Source organism: Semicossyphus pulcher, unplaced genomic scaffold (genome assembly GCF_022749685.1).
Source record: "Semicossyphus pulcher isolate SPU_LCO1_2020_fin unplaced genomic scaffold, fSemPul1.0.p SCAF_3, whole genome shotgun sequence".
NCBI lineage: Eukaryota > Metazoa > Chordata > Actinopteri > Labriformes > Labridae > Semicossyphus > Semicossyphus pulcher.
In genome coordinates, this window is record NW_027211704.1 from 34,760,001 (window position 1) to 34,779,373 (window position 19,373).

At 42.0% G+C, this 19,373-nt stretch overlaps 2 protein-coding genes across 2 annotated transcripts; both read right to left on the reverse strand.

The window, feature by feature from the left end:
• Positions 1 to 5,353: 5,353 nt before the first annotated feature.
• On the reverse strand, positions 5,354 to 7,330 carry LOC138605892 (nuclear factor 7, ovary-like). The gene is made up of 2 exons (XM_069678350.1): positions 7,297 to 7,330; positions 5,354 to 7,052 (listed from the first exon to the last, which is right to left on the reverse strand). The coding sequence occupies exon 2, from the start codon at positions 7,033 to 7,035 to the stop codon at positions 5,650 to 5,652; it is 1,386 nt and encodes a 461-aa protein (XP_069534451.1). The 5' UTR covers positions 7,036 to 7,052; positions 7,297 to 7,330; the 3' UTR covers positions 5,354 to 5,649.
• A 3,831-nt stretch (positions 7,331 to 11,161) lies between these two features.
• Positions 11,162 to 14,181, reverse strand: LOC138605802 (nuclear factor 7, ovary-like). The gene is made up of 2 exons (XM_069678243.1): positions 14,148 to 14,181; positions 11,162 to 13,903 (listed from the first exon to the last, which is right to left on the reverse strand). The coding sequence occupies exon 2, from the start codon at positions 13,884 to 13,886 to the stop codon at positions 12,501 to 12,503; it is 1,386 nt and encodes a 461-aa protein (XP_069534344.1). The 5' UTR covers positions 13,887 to 13,903; positions 14,148 to 14,181; the 3' UTR covers positions 11,162 to 12,500.
• Between the last annotated feature and the right edge of the window lie 5,192 nt (positions 14,182 to 19,373).

The window sequence follows — 19,373 nt, forward strand, 5'->3', positions numbered from 1 at the left end:
CATGCACGCACACACACACACACCTAAACACACACACACACACACACACCTAAACACACACACACACACACACACACCTAAACACACACACACACACACACACACACACCTAAACACACACACACACACACACACACTCACACACACACAAACAAACAGTAATGAAACCACAACAAACGAAGTGTGTGTGTGTGCGTGTGTGTGTGTGTGTGTGTGTGTGCGTGGGTAGCGTAATAAGGAGTGTGTTCACTCTGTTGTTTCAGTGTAACATCAAAGTTGAAACATGCAGAGACTTGAAGGACCCAACCTGAGTTTTAAAACTTGCTTTATGATCAGATGTCCACTCTTAACTATATAATAATAATAATAATAATAATAATAATAATATATATATATATATATATATCTATATATATCAGATAAGATACTCGAACCACCTCAACTGGCTCCTTTGGAAGAGAACGAGTATTGGCTCCACTCCGAGCTCCCTCTGGATGTCTGAGCTCCTCAGCCTCTCTGTAAGGCTGAGCCACCCTGCAGAGGAAACTCATTTCGGCCGCTTGTATTCACGATCTCATTCTTTCGGTCACGATCCAAAGCTCATGGCCACAGGTGAGCGTTGGAACATAGATAGACTGGTGAATTGAAAGCTAAGCCTTATGGGTCAGCTGGCTTTTCACCGTACAGTGCATCACTACTGAGGCAGCACCACCCCATCTGTTAATCTCACGATCCTCTCTCGTGAACGAGACCCTGAGATACCTGATACCTTGGGGCAGTACCTCACTCCAACCTGCAGGGAGCAATGCAGTGTCATAACAATTTGGTGATGGCAACAGCGACAATGACGATGCAAGTGAGGCATCATCATCTTCGTCTGCTCCAGGTAAAGAAGCCCAGTGTTTAAGATGACGTTAGCTCGGCATTTTAACTTGCATTAGTTATCATTATCAGCTCGGTTCGTCGTACTTTGTAACGTAAATGTAAATGCTTGTTTTCATTTACAGGTCCGTCGGACCCATTGTCAGCCCGCCCTAAAGTTAAAGTGAGAGCTGCAACGGTGACTCCCTTTACAAAAGCCAAGGAGACGGCCTTTTCCCGTCAGAGGGCAGATGAGTGTCACAGGGCTGTGACTGCATCTGTGGTTAAAGGAATGTTGCCCTTTACCACAGTGGACACCCCATGGTTTAGGTCAATTATTACTGCATAAAATGAGTGGTTATGTGTGTGTGATGGAGCAAGCTGATGAAAAAGCAGTTATTTTTATTATTATTTTATTGTTGTTATTTGTAATAGGGAGATGACAAGGGCCCTGAATCCAAAGTGCACCACCCCCAACAGAAAGGCTCTTTGCAACACATTAATACCAGCTTGGTATAATGTTGAAAAGGTTAATGTGAAGGAGGAGCCTAAAGCAGTAGATCATGTAGCAGTGACTGCAGATGCATGGAGTAGTGTGGCTCAAGATCACTACATCACAGTCACTGTCCACTATGTGGTGGAGGCAGAGCTGAGAGAGAAAGCCCTCCATACAAGAGCAGTATGTCTCCCAGACAGGGTCTGCTGTAGCTGAAGAGATACACAGCATCCTAGATGACTTTGAGGTGAAGTCCAAAGTGGTAGCTATTACCGTTGACAACGCTGCCAACATGGATGTAGCTGTCAAGAAAATGCACGTTATGAAGATGGGGTGTTTGGCTCATACCCTGAACATAGCAGCCCAAAAGCAACTGGTCAGGGAGGATACGGGCTGTTGTGCTGTGGCTAAGAAGAAATAGTCTTGCCAAGCCCGTCCTCAAAGAAAAACAGAAACTCCTGGGTAGGTAGAAGGTTAATGAAACACATGGGATGTTCATATCTTTACTATTTTAGACATGTAAATGATTTTAAATAATTCCACCAATTTCTACATTATTAATATTCTTACAACTATGTTACACTGGGGCAATTGTTTTGTCTGTCTTGTCAAAGGCCTTGATGATCATTCCCTCACACTGGATGTGAGAACCAGATGGAACAGCCTCTTCCTGATGGTGGAGAGGTTCATAGAACAATACCCTGCCCTCCAGGCTGCTTCGAGGGACCCACGTATCAAGAAGGCTATGGACAGAGACAGCAGGTATAGAACATTGATGTAAAAAGTTGTGATATAACAAGTGAGAAAAAACTAAATTACACTTCTGCTGACATAAAGCATTCTGTATCATGTTGCGCTTTGGATTTCATTCCCAGATTAGAGAGAGTGTCAGATGATGTGAGGACTTTGTGGACACCGTGAGGGTCCTTTACACATCCACAATTGCAGTCCCATCTGATCAGAGTGCCACTGCTGGGCAGATCCTCCCCATCCTGGACAAACAAAAAGATGATGACTCTGCATTCAAGAGAGCCATCAAGGAGAAGGTCTGGGCAGACCTCTCCCATCGTTACTCAGTATGTAGTTAATTGCTACTTTCAATTGATTGATCATTTTGTTAATCATCAACTTAATGGTGTAATTATTCACACTTAAAATGCATTATCCAATTTTTTATGTTTAATGTTGATAGGAGGAAACAAACAAAGAGCTTCGACAGGTCCTTGAGGAGGCTACTGCTCTAGATCCTCGTTTCAAAGTCGAGGTCCATGATGAGGCTGTTTGGACCCGCCTAGGGAATGCAGCTGTAGCCCTCTTTAGTGGAGACAAGGTTTGTTCATTGTGATTGTAATGTGGACAACTGGACACGTGTTCTGTTCTAATACAATCGTATAATTTTAATTACTTGTTGTGTGTGCTTTATTTAAAGGTTGGAGAGGTGACCCAGCAGGAGGAGGAAAGAAGAAATGAGCAGCAGGAGGAAGAGGAGGATAGGTCTGAAGGAGAAGAGATGGTAGCAGCACCTGTAAAAAGTAAGAAAAAACGTTCAGCTCTTGGGGAGCTCTTTGAGGATGAAGACCAGGCAGTGCTACTACAGACTGAGACAGACATCAGTGCACCTTCGTTGGCTGAAAAGGCCAAGAACGAGCTGCAGATCTACCAGAGCTTTCCAGCAGTCCTCAGCTCAGTGCATCCCCTCTTGTGGTGGTGGCAGAAGAGGGATCAGATGCCTATGCTGGCCAGCCAAAAAATATCTGTGCGATCAAGCCTCTTCCACTCCTTCAGAGCGAGTTTTCTCCACAGCAGGGGATACAGTCAGTGTGGAGCGGGCTCGGCTCTTGCCCGAGAAAGTTGACATGTTAGTGTTCTTGAAAAAGAACTGCAGAAGGAACGAAGATAAACAGTAAATGTAGTTCACAGCAAAGAAGTTTGCTTCACTTTCATTTGTAGTTTGTAATACTTCAATTTGTAAAATATTATACCTTTATTTATTTTTACTCCATCCTCTTTTGCTCATTTGTTTTAAACTTATTTGCCGTCCATGGACCCCCATCACACAAGTTTTCCAGAGGGGAAAGGAAAGGAGTAAGAGAACGTGGAGCTGGGCTTTAATTTGTTCATTATTAAGAAAAAACACTGCGTAGTTGTAGTTCAGGGTTTTCATGTTGAAGACATTTGTGAAACATATGCGATGTTACAATACAAACAGTTGGATGTTGTTTTGATATATTTGTCTAAGTTTATATTTTAAGAAATAAATATGTTAAATATTTTGACATTTTATTATTAAACAAATTAACATTTATTACCACATAAACACACACAAAAGTACCGAAAATTGGTACCGCTGAGTACCGATACCGATTCCCAGGTACCGGGCATCGGTACCGTATCGGTTGAAATGTGAAAGGTACCCATTGTGTCACTGTCCTCCCTCAGCTTTGTTATAAAGCTAACTCGTACCGTCTGTCAGTCTGTGCGTCTCCTCTCAGAGAGAAGTGAAGGGTCCAGCTGCCGTCTTGTAAATCTTCCAAAATCCACCCCCCGCTAAACATGATCCAGCTGCACATGGTGCAGGTCACAATAATTTGAGTTTATTATTTAAGGCAACAATTTTATCACATGAAGCAAAGAAATAAGAATTATCAAGAATCACATGAAGCAAAGAAATAAGAATTATCCGTCTCTATTTGATCCACAACAATTCATGAATTTCAGTGCACATTTGCGGTTTAGTGTTTGAATGTAAGCAAACCGAGGCCTCATCCCACCTTACACTAATAAGAACACATTATAAACAGTATTCACACAATTCAATCAGCACATTACTGGAAACATCAAAGCAAATGATGGTAAATGATGGCGTTTGATGCCAAGTGTAATCACTAACACTGCTATATTTGCACAATATAATAACTTGTACTCACAATATCAAATATATCACATACTCATTCACAAATCATTGAAATAATTGGAACACTTTTATGACCCTGAAGGCTGAAATCAGATATGAACACATGAACAGACACTCATTTTTTAATCCTCTTTTTATTGAGACAAGAAATCAAACATCCATCAGATATTTGAACATCTCTTGTGAACTGTTCTGCTCTCCTTTTTTAAACACACATCAAAGTGAAAAAACAAAGCAAAATGAAACGACTGATTAAAGGAGTGAATATAGTAAATACAGCAACATTACAGGACATGTCATCAAATCTGTGTATCCATACATCCTTCAACTCTCCCCTTATATTCTGTGTGTGTGGGTATCAGTCCTTACACTCACAATCGGACTTTGAAAATAAACACATGAAGAGAAAATAGGACGAAAATAATCAAAGTGAACACAGTGAAGAATATTGACACTTCTCTCTCCCTCTTTTTTCCCCTTTATTCTGCATCTTCCCTCCATCATATCGCACCTTGTTTTTCTTTTATAGGAGTAGAGACTCAAACTATGTGATCATAATATTAAAGACACAAAACATTTCAAACTGTAATCAAGGGGACGTACAAGTTGCACCTTCATTAAGATCAAATCTGATCCAATCTGCGTTTTGTTCTCAATCCAGTTCTCCCAGATTCTTTTCATTTGTCCCGTTCCAATCCGTCAGACAAAGTCAACGTTTCCATTGTGTATATACAGTATATTATAGTTGGCATCAATCCAGCCCTCAGCCTCAGGTATCTCTAACGTTCTCTTAAACACATATTGTTCACAAAAACCCTGATGTCCTCTGATCAGCAGCTCAAATATAAAACAATAAAGTGGTGGCTCTGCATGATCTCAAACACCCTGTACCTTCATATTTTTACTGTGAACACAAGAAAAAGTCTGCTGATATTTTCCTAACCATAGTCTCTTCCACTTCTCTTTTATACATAGAGTGTCATTTCCTTTAAGTGTCCTTTAAGAGTTTGCCCTCATATATCACACACTCAAGTCCCCACACGTTTTGATCTCAAGATAACAAAGGTATTTTTCTAGACAAATCAAATGATTTACTGGAGATCTCCAGATAACAGCAAAAATAATCAGAATTCAGATCTGCAGGTGTCTGAGAAAATAAGTGGATCAGAAATGAGAATGTTTATTTGACCTGTTTTATTTTGAAGGAACCTCTTTAGCTGCTTCTTTAGTTGAACATAATACAGATATGTTCTTGTTTGTATTGAACTGAATGGTTCCATGTTTACTCCACTGTATGTGAACCCTCACTGTTCTATTGATCTGTTTTTAATCCACCTGCCACAAATTAACTTTCACCACCTTCAGACTAAACAATCTATCAGACCTGTTGTTGTGTCACACACACCTTCTCAGGTAATATCTTCAGTTTATCACGAGTACTAATGAATGGAAACATCCTCTCAGTGAAAGTGTGTGTGAAGGTGTGTATGTGTGTGTTAGTATCAGGATCAGAGAACGACAGCTCTCCTCTGTTCCAGTCCAGATTCACTCTGATCCTCTGGAGCTGCTTCTTCACTGAGAGAGCAGTGAGTGGAGATGATGGTGAGCGTGCTGAGTATTTACCTTCATAGAACTGTATTCTCCATGTTTTAGACCAAATGTGTCCCTTCCTCTGGACAGACTCTGCTGACACACCAAGAAACCAGAATGTACTGTCTCTAACCTCGACCTCCCAGCTGTGAGTCCCTGAGTTAAAGCCCTCAGAGCCCAGGACAGAGCAGGAAGAATCAAACCTCTCTGGATTATCAGGAAGCTGCTGTCTCTCTCCTCCTCTCACACAGGTCAGATCTTCAGACAGGATGAGGTTAGGTTGAACAGTGTTTGGGTCCAGAATCACAGGAGTGTAGGAGACCATGTCCTTCATCTTGTCCCAGATGTTGAAGCTCAGGTTGCCCAGGTGTTTGGCCTCATCTATCAGAGCTCCTGAGGGCAGCTGTGGATCCTCCAGCAGGGGGCGCTGCTGGACTCTTTCCACTGCAGCCTTGTAGTTGTGCAGGAATGAGACGTCTGCAGCTCTCAGCTCCTCCTCTGTGGCTCTGACTGTGTCTGAAAGAGCTGCTATCTCTCTGCTCAGAGCCTCCATCTTCTCCTTCATCCTCTGACTCTTCTGCTCCTCTTCCTCCCTCAGTGCAGACATCCTGGCCTCCTCTTCCTCCTCTAGAAACTGGTGAAGCTTCTTAAACTGCTCCTTAATCTGCCTCTCTGTGTGTCGGGCCTGGACCTGAATGTGTTCTGCTGTTTGATCAAACTTCACTTGAACTTGTTTAAAAACCTTTAACTTCTCCTTTAAGGGCTCCAGAGTTTCCTGAAGGTTCTTCTTGTGTTCTCGAGCAGCTTCATCGATGGGTCTGAATCTGTGGTTGGTGTGTTTTTCTGAATCTCTGCAGACGACACACACCGGCTGCTGATGGTCCAGACAGAAGAGTTTGAGTTTCTCAGAGTGCAGACTGCAGAGAGCCTCTGAAGCTCTCTGATCTCTCTCCTGTAAGAAGGACTCACACAGGTTCTTTAACGCCAGACTAAGTGGTGGTTCTTCCTTTGAAGATCTTCTCTTACAAACTGGACACTCTCGTGTTGGTCTCTGTCTCCACCAGCTCTTCAGACAGTCTTTACAGAAGCTGTGGCTACATGACAGAACAACAGGATCTCTGAAGACGTCCTGACAGACCGGACAGCAGAGATCCTCCTCTGATCTGGAAGCCATTTAGTCTCTGAGTGAAGCTGAAAACAGCAGACAGCACGTTAACACAGGAAGTTGTCCTCCCCCCCCCCCCTGCAGAAAGTTGCCTCAGTTACTTTCACTTTGAGTCTTTGACAGTTTTTTAGTCAGAAGCAGGTTAAAGTTTAAATATTTCACTTCTTCTAAATGAGTAAGTTCTACAGAACTTTGTTAAGTACTTGAACACTTCAGGTGTTACTTCAGTACTCCCTCCTGTAACTGCTTATTCATGAAGGTTAATCTTACCGTCTGTCAGTCCGTGTGTCGTCTCTCAGAGGAGTGAACAGGAAGAGTGTTTCATTGGTTGTCTCAGATGATGTCATGTAAGGGGCGGAGCTTTGTCAGCCCTCAGATCTTAAAGGGAACAGATGATAAACATGATGAATGTGATCAATAACCTCCATCACCTGCTCTACCTGGAACTAACAGTATTAACTGATAATATCTGCTGCACACTGAAAGAAGCTGATGCTAAACTGCTCATGCAGAGTTTAAAGCAGGTGTGTTCAGTTCAAACTGACAGAGGTCCAGTTAGAGAAAATGTCCTCATGAGGTCCAGAACATCAAAATGATTCACTTGAATTATGATTCAGTTCTATTTGTTCTGAAGTCGCAGAATAGTCGTATCAGCGTCTGTATCGAGTGACCAGTTTAAAACGTATCAATCAATAAGATCACAACGATGATTGTTATTAATACTCACATTGAACTGGAGGATGCTCCAGTGATTACATATTAATAATAACATGTTAACAATGAAAAGAAATGTGACGGCTCCTCAGTTATGGTCAAAACTGAAGAGAAAAAAGATGAACAGGAAATGACATCAAACAACATAAAACAACATCCTGAGAATACTGGCATTACCAACACAAACAATAAGTAACAATCGTTTACACATGAACAACAAACTTCATAAAGCAGGCATTCAGTCCAACACAAAGCATGATGGGAAACGAGGCCTGATTGGCTGCTACAATACTTCATTAGCACTACATCACCAGCTGTCTCATTGGCTGCCGGCTAACGGTCGCGTGTAAAAACAGCCACCGATGTGTCACCGCTGTCACTGTTCAATGTGCAGGTTGAGTCGAGCTGAACACAAACTCCCGTTTTAGATCAGCGTCAAACCAAATGTTCCCTGGATGCTGAGAGAGTTTATTAATACATGTCTGAAAATGAGGGCTAGAGAGAGCTCTGAGTGGAGGACGAGAAGGTTCATGAAACAAGCTTGGAAACATTTCTTTACTTGGATTTTTCAGTAGCTGGCTTTAGTGTGGTGCTCAGCGCCAAATGTTGAGGGCTGAAAAACACGAGTTTGGAAACGTGATTGTGTAAAAAGTATGAATGAATGAATCTGTAAAAGTCCAAAGTGAACGTTTGAACGTTTGAATGGAGTTTCCTGTTCAGCGTCTCCCAGCTGAAGCAGTCTGCTGGAGCAATTCAAAACTTCTTTAATACCCAGAATTCATTTGGACCCCACAATATAAAGAGAGACACGTTTAAAAGACTGTTTCACCCTTTAACTTGTTCTCATTTGTTACCATAAATATACAGATCATAGGCCGTGTGCATAAATAAACTGTATTGATCGCCTGCAGCGGGTTACTGATCAAAGGAATCCAGCATAGGTTAATGGCAGAGAAGCAACACCTCCTTCACACTCTCCTCTCCCCATCTGTGTGTCTGTTAGGAGAACTGTCGTCAGGTGCCACCTGACGACATGCAGCCAACTTGGATCGGCCTGACAAACGCCATGAAAACCACTCTGCTCATTGGAAACATGGACACAACCTGTCAATGACCAGAGGCTCAATTAACTATCACGGAATATTAACTCAGAGCATTCACTGAAAACCTAGTCGATCAGTTTGATCGTCATTGGGCCCCATTCATACAACTCATCAGTTCCTCAGGCCGACCAGTTTGTGTCATAACTCACAAAGACAGCAACATCCAGACCTCCCATTTGCTGGTGAAGCCAATAACTCCGCCCACCCAAACTACAAACCCCAATTCCAAAAAAGTTGGGACGTTGTGTAAAATGTGAATAAAAAGAGAAAACAGTGAAATCCTTTCCCACCTGTATTCAGTTGAATCCAGCACAAAGACAAGACTGTTCAAACTGATGAACGTTATCGTTTATGGAGCAAGAAAAAGTTGTGGAATGCTCAAAAAACACCTGGAGCATTCCACAGGTAAGTAGGTTGATTGGTAACAGGTGATAGCACCATGACTGGGTATAAAAGGAGCACTCCTGAAAGGCTCAGCTGTTCACAATCAACGATGGCGCGAGGTTCTCCACTCTGTGAAAGACTGCGTGGGCAAACAGTCCAACATATTATGAACAGCGTTCCTCAACGTGCATCAACAAGGAGCTTAGAGATTTCACCGTCTACAGTCCAAAATGTCCTCAACAGATTCAGAGAATGCGGAGAAACCTCTGCTCGCAAGGGGCAAGGCCGAAAACCAACAGTGAATGCCTGTGACCTTCGACCCCTCAGGCGGCACTGCATTAAGAGCCAGCAACATTCTGTGATGGATATTACAACTTGGGCTCAGGAACACTTCGGAACACCAGCGTCAGTTACCACTGCACGTCGCTGCATCTACAAACGTTAGTTAAGACTCGACCATGCAAAGAGAAAGCCGTATATCAACAACACCCAGAAGCGCCGGCGACTTCTCCTCTGGGCCCGAGCTCGTCTGAGACGGACCGAGCTAAAGTGGAAAGTGTGCTGTGGTCTGACGAGTCCTCCGTGATAAAGAGGAAAAGGACCATCCAGACTGTTATCAACGCAAAGTTCAAAAGCCAGCATCTGTGATGGTTTGGGGGTGTGTTAGTGCCCATGGCATGGATATCCTGCACATCTGTGAAGGCACCACTGATAGTGAGAGGTACATGCAGGTTTTAGAGCGACATGCTTCCATCCAGACGACCTCTTTTTCAGGGACGTCGCTGCTTATTTCAGAAAGACGATGCAGAGCCACATTCTGAGTTACAACAGCATGGCCTCGCAGTGAAAGAGCATTATGAAGCGCAACATACAACAACGTAAACCTTGCACTGTTGAGCAACTTAAGATGAACATCAAGCAAGAATGGGACAAAATTCCACTTTCAATACTTCAGCAATTAGTGTGTTCAGTCGGCAGACGCTTGCAGAGTGCTGTTAGGAGAAAAGGGGATGTAACACGCCGGTGAACATGCTCCTGTCTCAAATCAGTTTGGACAATAAATATCTCGTCTTTGTGCTTGATTCAATTTAATATAGATTTAATAAAGATTTGGAAATCACAGTTTTCTGTTTTTATTCACATTTTACACAACGTCCCAACTTTTTGGAATTGGGGTTCGTATGACGAAACTCCACTTCACATATTAAACTATTATTATACATATCATTCATTTTGGTGTTGTTGTTTTTATTACTATTTAATTTTATTAACCCTTCATTTTCTCTTTGTTATGCTGACAGTGAGGATAATGTTGACTCCTTTGTCTATCAGTATTACGGCGATACATTTCACTATGTATTTATTTTGAGTTTATTTATTATAAACATATTTATGTATATTTTACACAACTCAAGGGTTCATCTCATTCATGACGAGCTCTTCATTTTCACTCATTTCATTCTTTGATACACTCACTCAAACTATTATAACTGTTATTTATTTGGGGTTGTTTATTTGTGTGTTTGTTGTTTGTCTTTGTTGCTGTTGTGTCTTTGGTCGGTGTTCATCACCTCCCTGCATTACCCTCTCAAGCTTTGTCCCTCCTGTACAGCACGCTCTTCACACAATGAACAAAGAAAGGATGATCAATAAATCACGTGTTTTAGCAGAGCTTATTACAAATCAACACAACATGTCTGCAGAGGCTCCAGCAGAGGGCGCTCATGTTACACACAAACTGCCCGTCCCAGTGTTACACTAATAAGAACACATTATAAACAGTATTCACACAATTCAATCAGCACATTACTGGAAACATCAAAGCAAATGATGGTAAATGATGGCGTTTGATGCCAAGTGTAATCACTAACACTGCTATATTTGCACAATATAATAACTTGTACTCACAATATCAAATATATCACATACTCATTCACAAATCATTGAAATAATTGGAACACTTTTATGACCCTGAAGGCTGAAATCAGATATGAACACATGAACAGACACTCATTTTTTAATCCTCTTTTTATTGAGACAAGAAATCAAACATCCATCAGATATTTGAACATCTCTTGTGAACTGTTCTGCTCTCCTTTTTTAAACACACATCAAAGTGAAAAAACAAAGCAAAATGAAACGACTGATTAAAGGAGTGAATATAGTAAATACAGCAACATTACAGGACATGTCATCAAATCTGTGTATCCATACATCCTTCAACTCTCCCCTTATATTCTGTGTGTGTGGGTATCAGTCCTTACACTCACAATCGGACTTTGAAAATAAACACATGAAGAGAAAATAGGACGAAAATAATCAAAGTGAACACAGTGAAGAATATTGACACTTCTCTCTCCCTCTTTTTTCCCCTTTATTCTGCATCTTCCCTCCATCATATCGCACCTTGTTTTTCTTTTATAGGAGTAGAGACTCAAACTATGTGATCATAATATTAAAGACACAAAACATTTCAAACTGTAATCAAGGGGACGTACAAGTTGCACATTCATTAAGATCAAATCTGATCCAATCTGCGTTTTGTTCTCAATCCAGTTCTCCCAGATTCTTTTCATTTGTCCCGTTCCAATCTGTCAGACAAAGTCAACGTTTCCATTGTGTATATACAGTATATTATAGTTGGCATCAATCCAGCCCTCAGCCTCAGGTATCTCTAACGTTCTCTTAAACACATATTGTTCACAAAAACCCTGATGTCCTCTGATCAGCAGCTCAAATATAAAACAATAAAGTGGTGGCTCTGCATGATCTCAAACACCCTGTACCTTCATATTTTTACTGTGAACACAAGAAAAAGTCTGCTAATATTTTCCTAACCATAGTCTCTTCCACTTCTCTTTTATACATAGAGTGTCATTTCCTTTAAGTGTCCTTTAAGAGTTTGCCCTCATATATCACACACTCAAGTCCCCACACGTTTTGATCTCAAGATAACAAAGGTCTTTTTCTAGACAAATCAAATGATTTACTGGAGATCTCCAGATAACAGCAAAAATAATCAGAATTCAGATCTGCAGGTGTCTGAGAAAATAAGTGGATCAGAAATGAGAATGTTTATTTGACCTGTTTTATTTTGAAGGAACCTCTTTAGCTGCTTCTTTAGTTGAACATAATACAGATATGTTCTTGTTTGTATTGAACTGAATGGTTCCATGTTTACTCCACTGTATGTGAACCCTCACTGTTCTATTGATCTGTTTTTAATCCACCTGCCACAAATTAACTTTCACCACCTTCAGACTAAACAATCTATCAGACCTGTTGTTGTGTCACACACACCTTCTCAGGTAATATCTTCAGTTTATCATGAGTACTAATGAATGGAAACATCCTCTCAGTGAAAGTGTGTGTGAAGGTGTGTATGTGTGTGTTAGTATCAGGATCAGAGAACGACAGCTCTCCTCTGTTCCAGTCCAGATTCACTCTGATCCTCTGGAGCTGCTTCTTCACTGAGAGAGCAGTGAGTGGAGATGGTGGTGAGCGTGTTAAATATTTACCTTTATAGAATTGTATACTCCATGTTTTAGACCAAATGCTTCCCTTCCTCTGGACAGACTCTGCTGACACACCCAGTAACCAGTATAAACTGTCTCCAACCTCGACATCCCAGCTGTGAGTCCCTGAGTTAAAGCCCTCAGAGCCCAGGACAGACCAGGAAAAATCAAACCTCTCTGGATTATCAGGAAGCTGCTGTCTCTCTCCTCCTCTCACACAGGTCAGATCTTCAGACAGGATGAGTATACGACCAGCAGTGTTTGGGTCCAGAATCACAGGAGTGTAGGAGACCATGTCCTTCATCTTGTCCCAGATGTTGAAGCTCAGGTTGCCCAGGTGTTTGGCCACATCTATCAGAGCTCCTGAGGGCAGCTGTGGATCCTCCAGCAGGGGGCGCTGCTGGACTCTTTCCACTGCAGCCTTGTAGTTGTGCAGGAATGAGACGTCTGCAGCTCTCAGCTCCTCCTCTGTGGCTCTGACTGTGTCTGAAAGAGCTGCTATCTCTCTGCTCAGAGCCTCCATCTTCTCCTTCATCCTCTGACTCTTCTGCTCCTCTTCCTCCCTCAGTGCAGACATCCTGGCCTCCTCTTCCTCCTCTAGAAACTGGTGAAGCTTCTTAAACTGCTCCTTAATCTGCCTCTCTGTGTGTCGGGCCTGGACCTGAATGTGTTCTGCTGTTTGATCAAACTTCACTTTAACTTGTTTAAAAACCTTTAACTTCTCCTTTAAGGGCTCCAGAGTTTCCTGAAGTTTCTTCTTGTGTTCTCGAGCAGCTTCATCGATGGGTCTGAATCTGTGGTTGGTGTGTTTTTCTGAATCTCTGCAGACGACACACACCGGCTGCTGATGGTCCAGACAGAAGAGTTTGAGTTTCTCAGAGTGCAGACTGCAGAGAGCCTCTGAAGCTCTCTGATCTCTCTCCTGTAAGAAGGACTCACACAGGTTCTTTAACGCCAGGTTACAAGGTGGGTGTTCCTTTGAAGATCTTCTCTTACAAACTGGACACTCTCGTGTTGGTCTCTGTCTCCACCAGCTCTTCAGACAGTCTTTACAGAAGCTGTGGCTACATGACAGAACAACAGGATCTCTGAAGACGTCCTGACAGACCGGACAGCAGAGATCCTCCTCTGATCTGGAAGCCATTTAGTCTCTGAGTGAAGCTGAAAACAGCAGACAGCACGTTAACACAGGAAGTTGTCCTCCCCCCCCCCCCTGCAGAAAGTTGCCTCAGTTACTTTCACTTTGAGTCTTTGACAGTTTTTTAGTCAGAAGCAGGTTAAAGTTTAAATATTTCACTTCTTCTAAATGAGTAAGTTCTACAGAACTTTGTTAAGTACTTGAACACTTCAGGTGTTACTTCAGTACTCCCTCCTGTAACTGCTTATTCATGAAGGTTAATCTTACCGTCTGTCAGTCCGTGTGTCGTCTCTCAGAGGAGTGAACAGGAAGAGTGTTTCATTGGTTGTCTCAGATGATGTCATGTAAGGGGCGGAGCTTTGTCAGCCCTCAGATCTTAAAGGGAACAGATGATAAACATGGTGAATGTGATCAATACACAAACACACACACAAAACACGAGTTTGGAAACGTGATTGTGTAAAAAGTATGAATGAATGAATCTGTAAAAGTCCAAAGTGAACGTTTGAACGTGTATAAATAAACTGTATCAAATATATCTGGTGCAGTCAGTTGTCTTGGTTTTGTCTACAGGGGGTCCACAGTGTCAGAGCTGCAGGTCCAGGCCTTCACAAAGTCCCCAGCAGAATATCAATCATGTTATCAGTCTATTTTCATTCATCACTACTCTGAGCAACAATCCTCCACAGCAGAACAAACGTCACATCCACTGAGCTGTGGAGAGAGCTCAGAGAACAGCCTTTTATATCTGAAAGAATCAATCAGTCATGTTTCATCGTACAGTGAAGAAGCACAACAGATGTTTCACATAAAGCTCAGCATGAAGAGCAGGTCTACACCGCACTGTTGTTTTATTGACAGAGACCCAAAGGGGCGGAGCTTAGTCAGCCGCAGATTGTCTCATTATAAAGGGAACAGATGATAAATAGGAATAATTTGATCCATCACATCCGTCGCCTGTTCTACCACTTTGACAGTATTAACAAGAGATGTAGGCCTACTGACATGAAGCACATGGACTGAAAAACCTGCGTCAGCAACAGTGAAGCATTCAGACAAAGACTTACAGGTAACTGATCTTAACGACCTCGTAATGATGCCAATGACTGAGGTCGCTGAAGCAAACAGAGCAACATTTAATGTGTTCTGCCCATGAACAAGCTCAGAGAGGAAAGAGGTCATGAGTGAAGCTCCGTCACTGAGAGCCGGAGGTTTGTTCTCTTTCCAGGACGACACAAGTCCAGACATTCAGAAGCTGTTGGGCTTGTATTTTGGCCCTGATTGGAGCAGGGAAGGAGGTGTCACGTGTTCTTGTTCAGTCATTTAATCAGTGTTTAGTTTTCATTCCTTTTTTTATCACTTGTGTTCCCATGAAGAAGACGTGGTCACCATGGCTCCTGACATCATCGCACATCTCGAGCCCTTTTTACATTTCAGCTCCGCCTCAGCGCCGCAACAAAGCTCCACCGTCATGCTGCTTTTGTCACTGTACATTGAACCAATCAGCGCCGGTGTAAAGCCGCCGCCCCGGTGTGTTTTTAAACAACGTTCTGGCTTTGTGGAAGCAAAAGGTGCACGCCGTATAACCAAAGAGACCAAGCTTCACACGCACACACACGGAGCTGTTCCGCCCTGCCGGCTCCACCACACTGACGCTGTTTAGCCTCTGTAACGCCTCTGTTACTACGATGCTCGGAGGTGGAGTGACTTCGCCCCACCATTCCACCTCTGTGCGTTTTACATGTAAGACGAGGCGTAACAGAGACGTAACAATCCCGCCTTGAACTGGCAGTGTGAAAGGGGCTTCTGCTGCCCAGCGTGCCAGAGCCTCGGCTGCTCGAGGAGACTCAGCTGAGCAGCATCAGAAGCCTCTTTCACACATGCACTCCTGACATTTCACTGAACATTTCAGGACCGTCTGCCCCTCACTTTTTCTAGAGTTGTCCTTTCACACACGTCCCTCACAGCGGGAGGTTTTCCACGATCGATTAACTTACTGGACACTCTCCACTGATATGGAAAGCCACAAGGGTCAAAACTTGTAGTCCGACGTTCGCATTAATATGTCAAATATGGACGTCTTAACACGAAAAAATGTAATTTCATCACACGCTAAAAAACGCGGTAAGACGTAAGAAAATGACCTGTTAACAAGTGAGTTTTTACCTGGTTAAGAGGTTTGGACCATAAAGGCTTCCATGCTATTGGTTGGCTTCAACATACCCACCCCTTTTTGACGTAGGTGCTGCGTTGGGCTGTACGTATGTCTACGTTGTGGTCATGTGGGCTCTTGCTGGTGGGTACGTTTGGGCTACGTAGCTATCACGTGACTTACGCGCAACTGTGACGTAGTATGTGGAACAGTCCATTGTGTGAGGGGGTGGATCAGTTTCTGAAACAAGAAGTGTCTACTCCAACCAGAGTGAGGCAGCGATGCGCTAAACCAAAGAAGAAGACACTTTCTAAAATTGTGCGGGCAATTTAGAACTACAACTTCACTCTGCTGGTTTAGAGAGCGAAGAATGGCGTCCAGAAAGGTCGTCAGGAGCTGTGGCAGGACATTTGCAGAATGTACCCGACGTTTATCATCTGATGACCATGATGATGATTTTTCAAACAGGCCTACAGAGAGTATCATGTCTAACATTTTGGACAAGAAGCCATGGGTGGCTCGGTCCACAGCTTCCAGTCTCCCTTTGATGGCTGCTGCTACGGCCCTCCTCAGGTGGGACCTGTAATGAATACATACAAAACATTTCCTCTGCCATTAAACTACTTCACAGCAGTGATACTATGTTCTCTGAGAATGCTGCATTACTTTCTGATGGCAGAAAAAGCTTCGACTTGGTTAATATTGTGATTAAGGTCAAAGTTGCAGTGATAAACTGTACTCCACATATTCTGTTCGTTGTCGTTCTGATCCAGACGGTGAACAGCACACGTTTTCATCCAGGTCTCAATTATACAAGAATTTCTTTCTCAACACAAATGTGATGTCTGACACAAGAAAGCTGATTCCTAATTAACAGTCTGTTCATGAAAAGATCAAAGTTAAATCAGATTATTTTTTACATAATAGTCACAAAGTATAATTCACACGACCATCACATTAAAAACATATCCATCGGCTGCACTAAAAATGTCGCCATTAATCAGAAAAGATCTTAACAAGTTTCCACCGGGCATGCAGAACATCAACCGCCTTCCAATGTATTAAATTCAACAGGTTCCCACTTGTGCTCCAATACTGCCACCTAGTGGGCGTGTAGGCGAGCACACCACAGTAAATGAAAGTACACAAGCTCAATACTATGTGTCTGCAGAGCCGGAGGCTGCAGATTCAGGACCGCAGTTCTGGGACCGAAGTTCTAGGACCCTTGTGTTTTTGCAAAAGTGCCACCTATTGGACGACTGTAAAAAAGCAACTAATGCAGTTTACCGTCCAAATACCACTTTTTTGTTTTTGTTTTTTTTAAAGGTTTATTACACCCAAACACAAATTCTAACAACAGTTTAAATGTTTATTACACCCAAACACAAATTCTAACAACAGTATAAAAGTTTATTACACCCAAATATATATTTTTTGTAATAATGTAAATAAAACATTCACACATTCTTGAGCTATTGAAGTAGAATCTTTATTAAAATACAAAAACAGAACAAACAATAAAACCATTTATTTAACAGAAAAAAACCCCATCAAACTACATACTACCAAACTACTATACAAACTGAACGTGACAGGTGGTCAATGAACACATCCGGCATTCTTCTCTGTCACCCCAACAAACAGGCAGAGAAACAAAGACACAGAGACCGAAAGGAAGGAACACAAAGAACATGTTATTGATGTCTGACTTTTCAGAACCATTAATATTCAAAGTTCAAGTTGTGAAGTAGGTAACAGCACTACCTACCATTTTAATTATTTCCCTTCTTTCCTTAGTTGCCTATCAATGTCTCTGCAAAATTCCTCCACTTCACTAAAACAGTAAACAGACAACATCATCAATGCACTTCATCTGTGACGCTCAGTTGTGTTGGTGTTCTATGCAGTACTGCTTTGAGATAGGCGAAAAGAAAATCTAAATGAAGTCAACTGTCTGATTACACTTATTGTGGGGTAAACAGACAGTTAGCAGTTTAATTATAGGAATATTTAAACTTAACTAAAATGACATGAATACAATAAAAACAGGCATTCACCCTGAAGATAGTAGGCAGAAGCTGATTTAATGTAGCTGACAGACAGAATTTAGACATTCCATGTAAAACTTGCCTAATTTGAGGTGAAATATTCGTTTATTCATTAAAGCACGACACTTGGTGCACTTGCCCTGAACTTTATCAGAGATGGAGCCATGGCAAAAATGCTTTGAGTTTGTGGTCAACTCTCCCACAAGCGTGTGATTTCCCATCTAACAATTCTACTAAATTCACCATTAAATATTCACTTCAACAAATTTCAATTGATGTTGAATCACAAGGGTATTCTTGTAATTCTTCAACATCGACACATGGGGCAGGCAATACCCTGTCTGTGATATCATATTTGTTTAATTACCAGGACGCTAAATACATAATACACTTTTAGCATAAAATAAAATGGCCATGTGTTTCGGCGATGGCCTTGTCCAGTAACTCGCCTTATCGGCCCAAATTCAGAAAATGTTTAGAGCCCCAAACGCTCCAAGGTTAACGAGTTTCATGCTTTGAAGAAAACGTAAACATGTTTTCCCCGTATGATCCAGACTATTGCTTTCATCCTCTTTTTAAGTTTATTTAAAAGCACAGGTTAAAATTCTGTTTCATAGTCGTTTCGGATTCATTAAACTAACAAATACCCCTTTCTACCAAACAGTTCGTTTCCAGCAAGCTATCATAGCTAGATGAATGTTTGTAGTGTCATTCAGACTAATCATAGTAGTAAATATAATCATATCATATTAAACGTATCACAGTAAAACATTAATTTCGCTGTCAAATTCAAGACAACAGAATTGTTCTATGACATTAAAACAAATAAATTGATTCACATTCAATACTCACACTTCGGTCGTCAGCCATGTTCTTGATAAGATGTGGTCTTCAGCTATCCAATGCAGGTGGTGCTGTCGCAAACTACAAGGGTCCTAGAATTGCGGTCCCAGAATTGCGGCCCTGAATCTGCAGCCTCCGGCTCTGCAGACACATGCTACTCCACAAGCTACAGTTTTTCCTCGATAAGTAACCAGTGCAAAAATGGCGATTTTAATAACGTCACTGTAAATTCATATCATTTCTAAACCCCAGTTCAATAAATATTGTATCCTGACCTCAATTCATACGAGGTTTATTGAGCGGGGAACTGTTTTCTGTCTTCCATCGACTGTATGTTGGGATTCCCCTCAGAAACGGCTGAAGTGGTATCACCCAATATTTTACGTCTTAACAAGATAAAAACTCGCTTGTTAACAGGTCATTTTCGTCTTAAGGCGTTTTTAGCGTGTT

Excerpts from the sequence above, each read along its gene's own strand:
- LOC138605892 (XM_069678350.1), bottom strand. The coding sequence starts at position 7,035 with ATGGCTTCCAGATCAGAGGAGGATCTCTGCTGTCCGGTCTGTCAGGAC.
- LOC138605802 (XM_069678243.1), bottom strand. The coding sequence starts at position 13,886 with ATGGCTTCCAGATCAGAGGAGGATCTCTGCTGTCCGGTCTGTCAGGAC.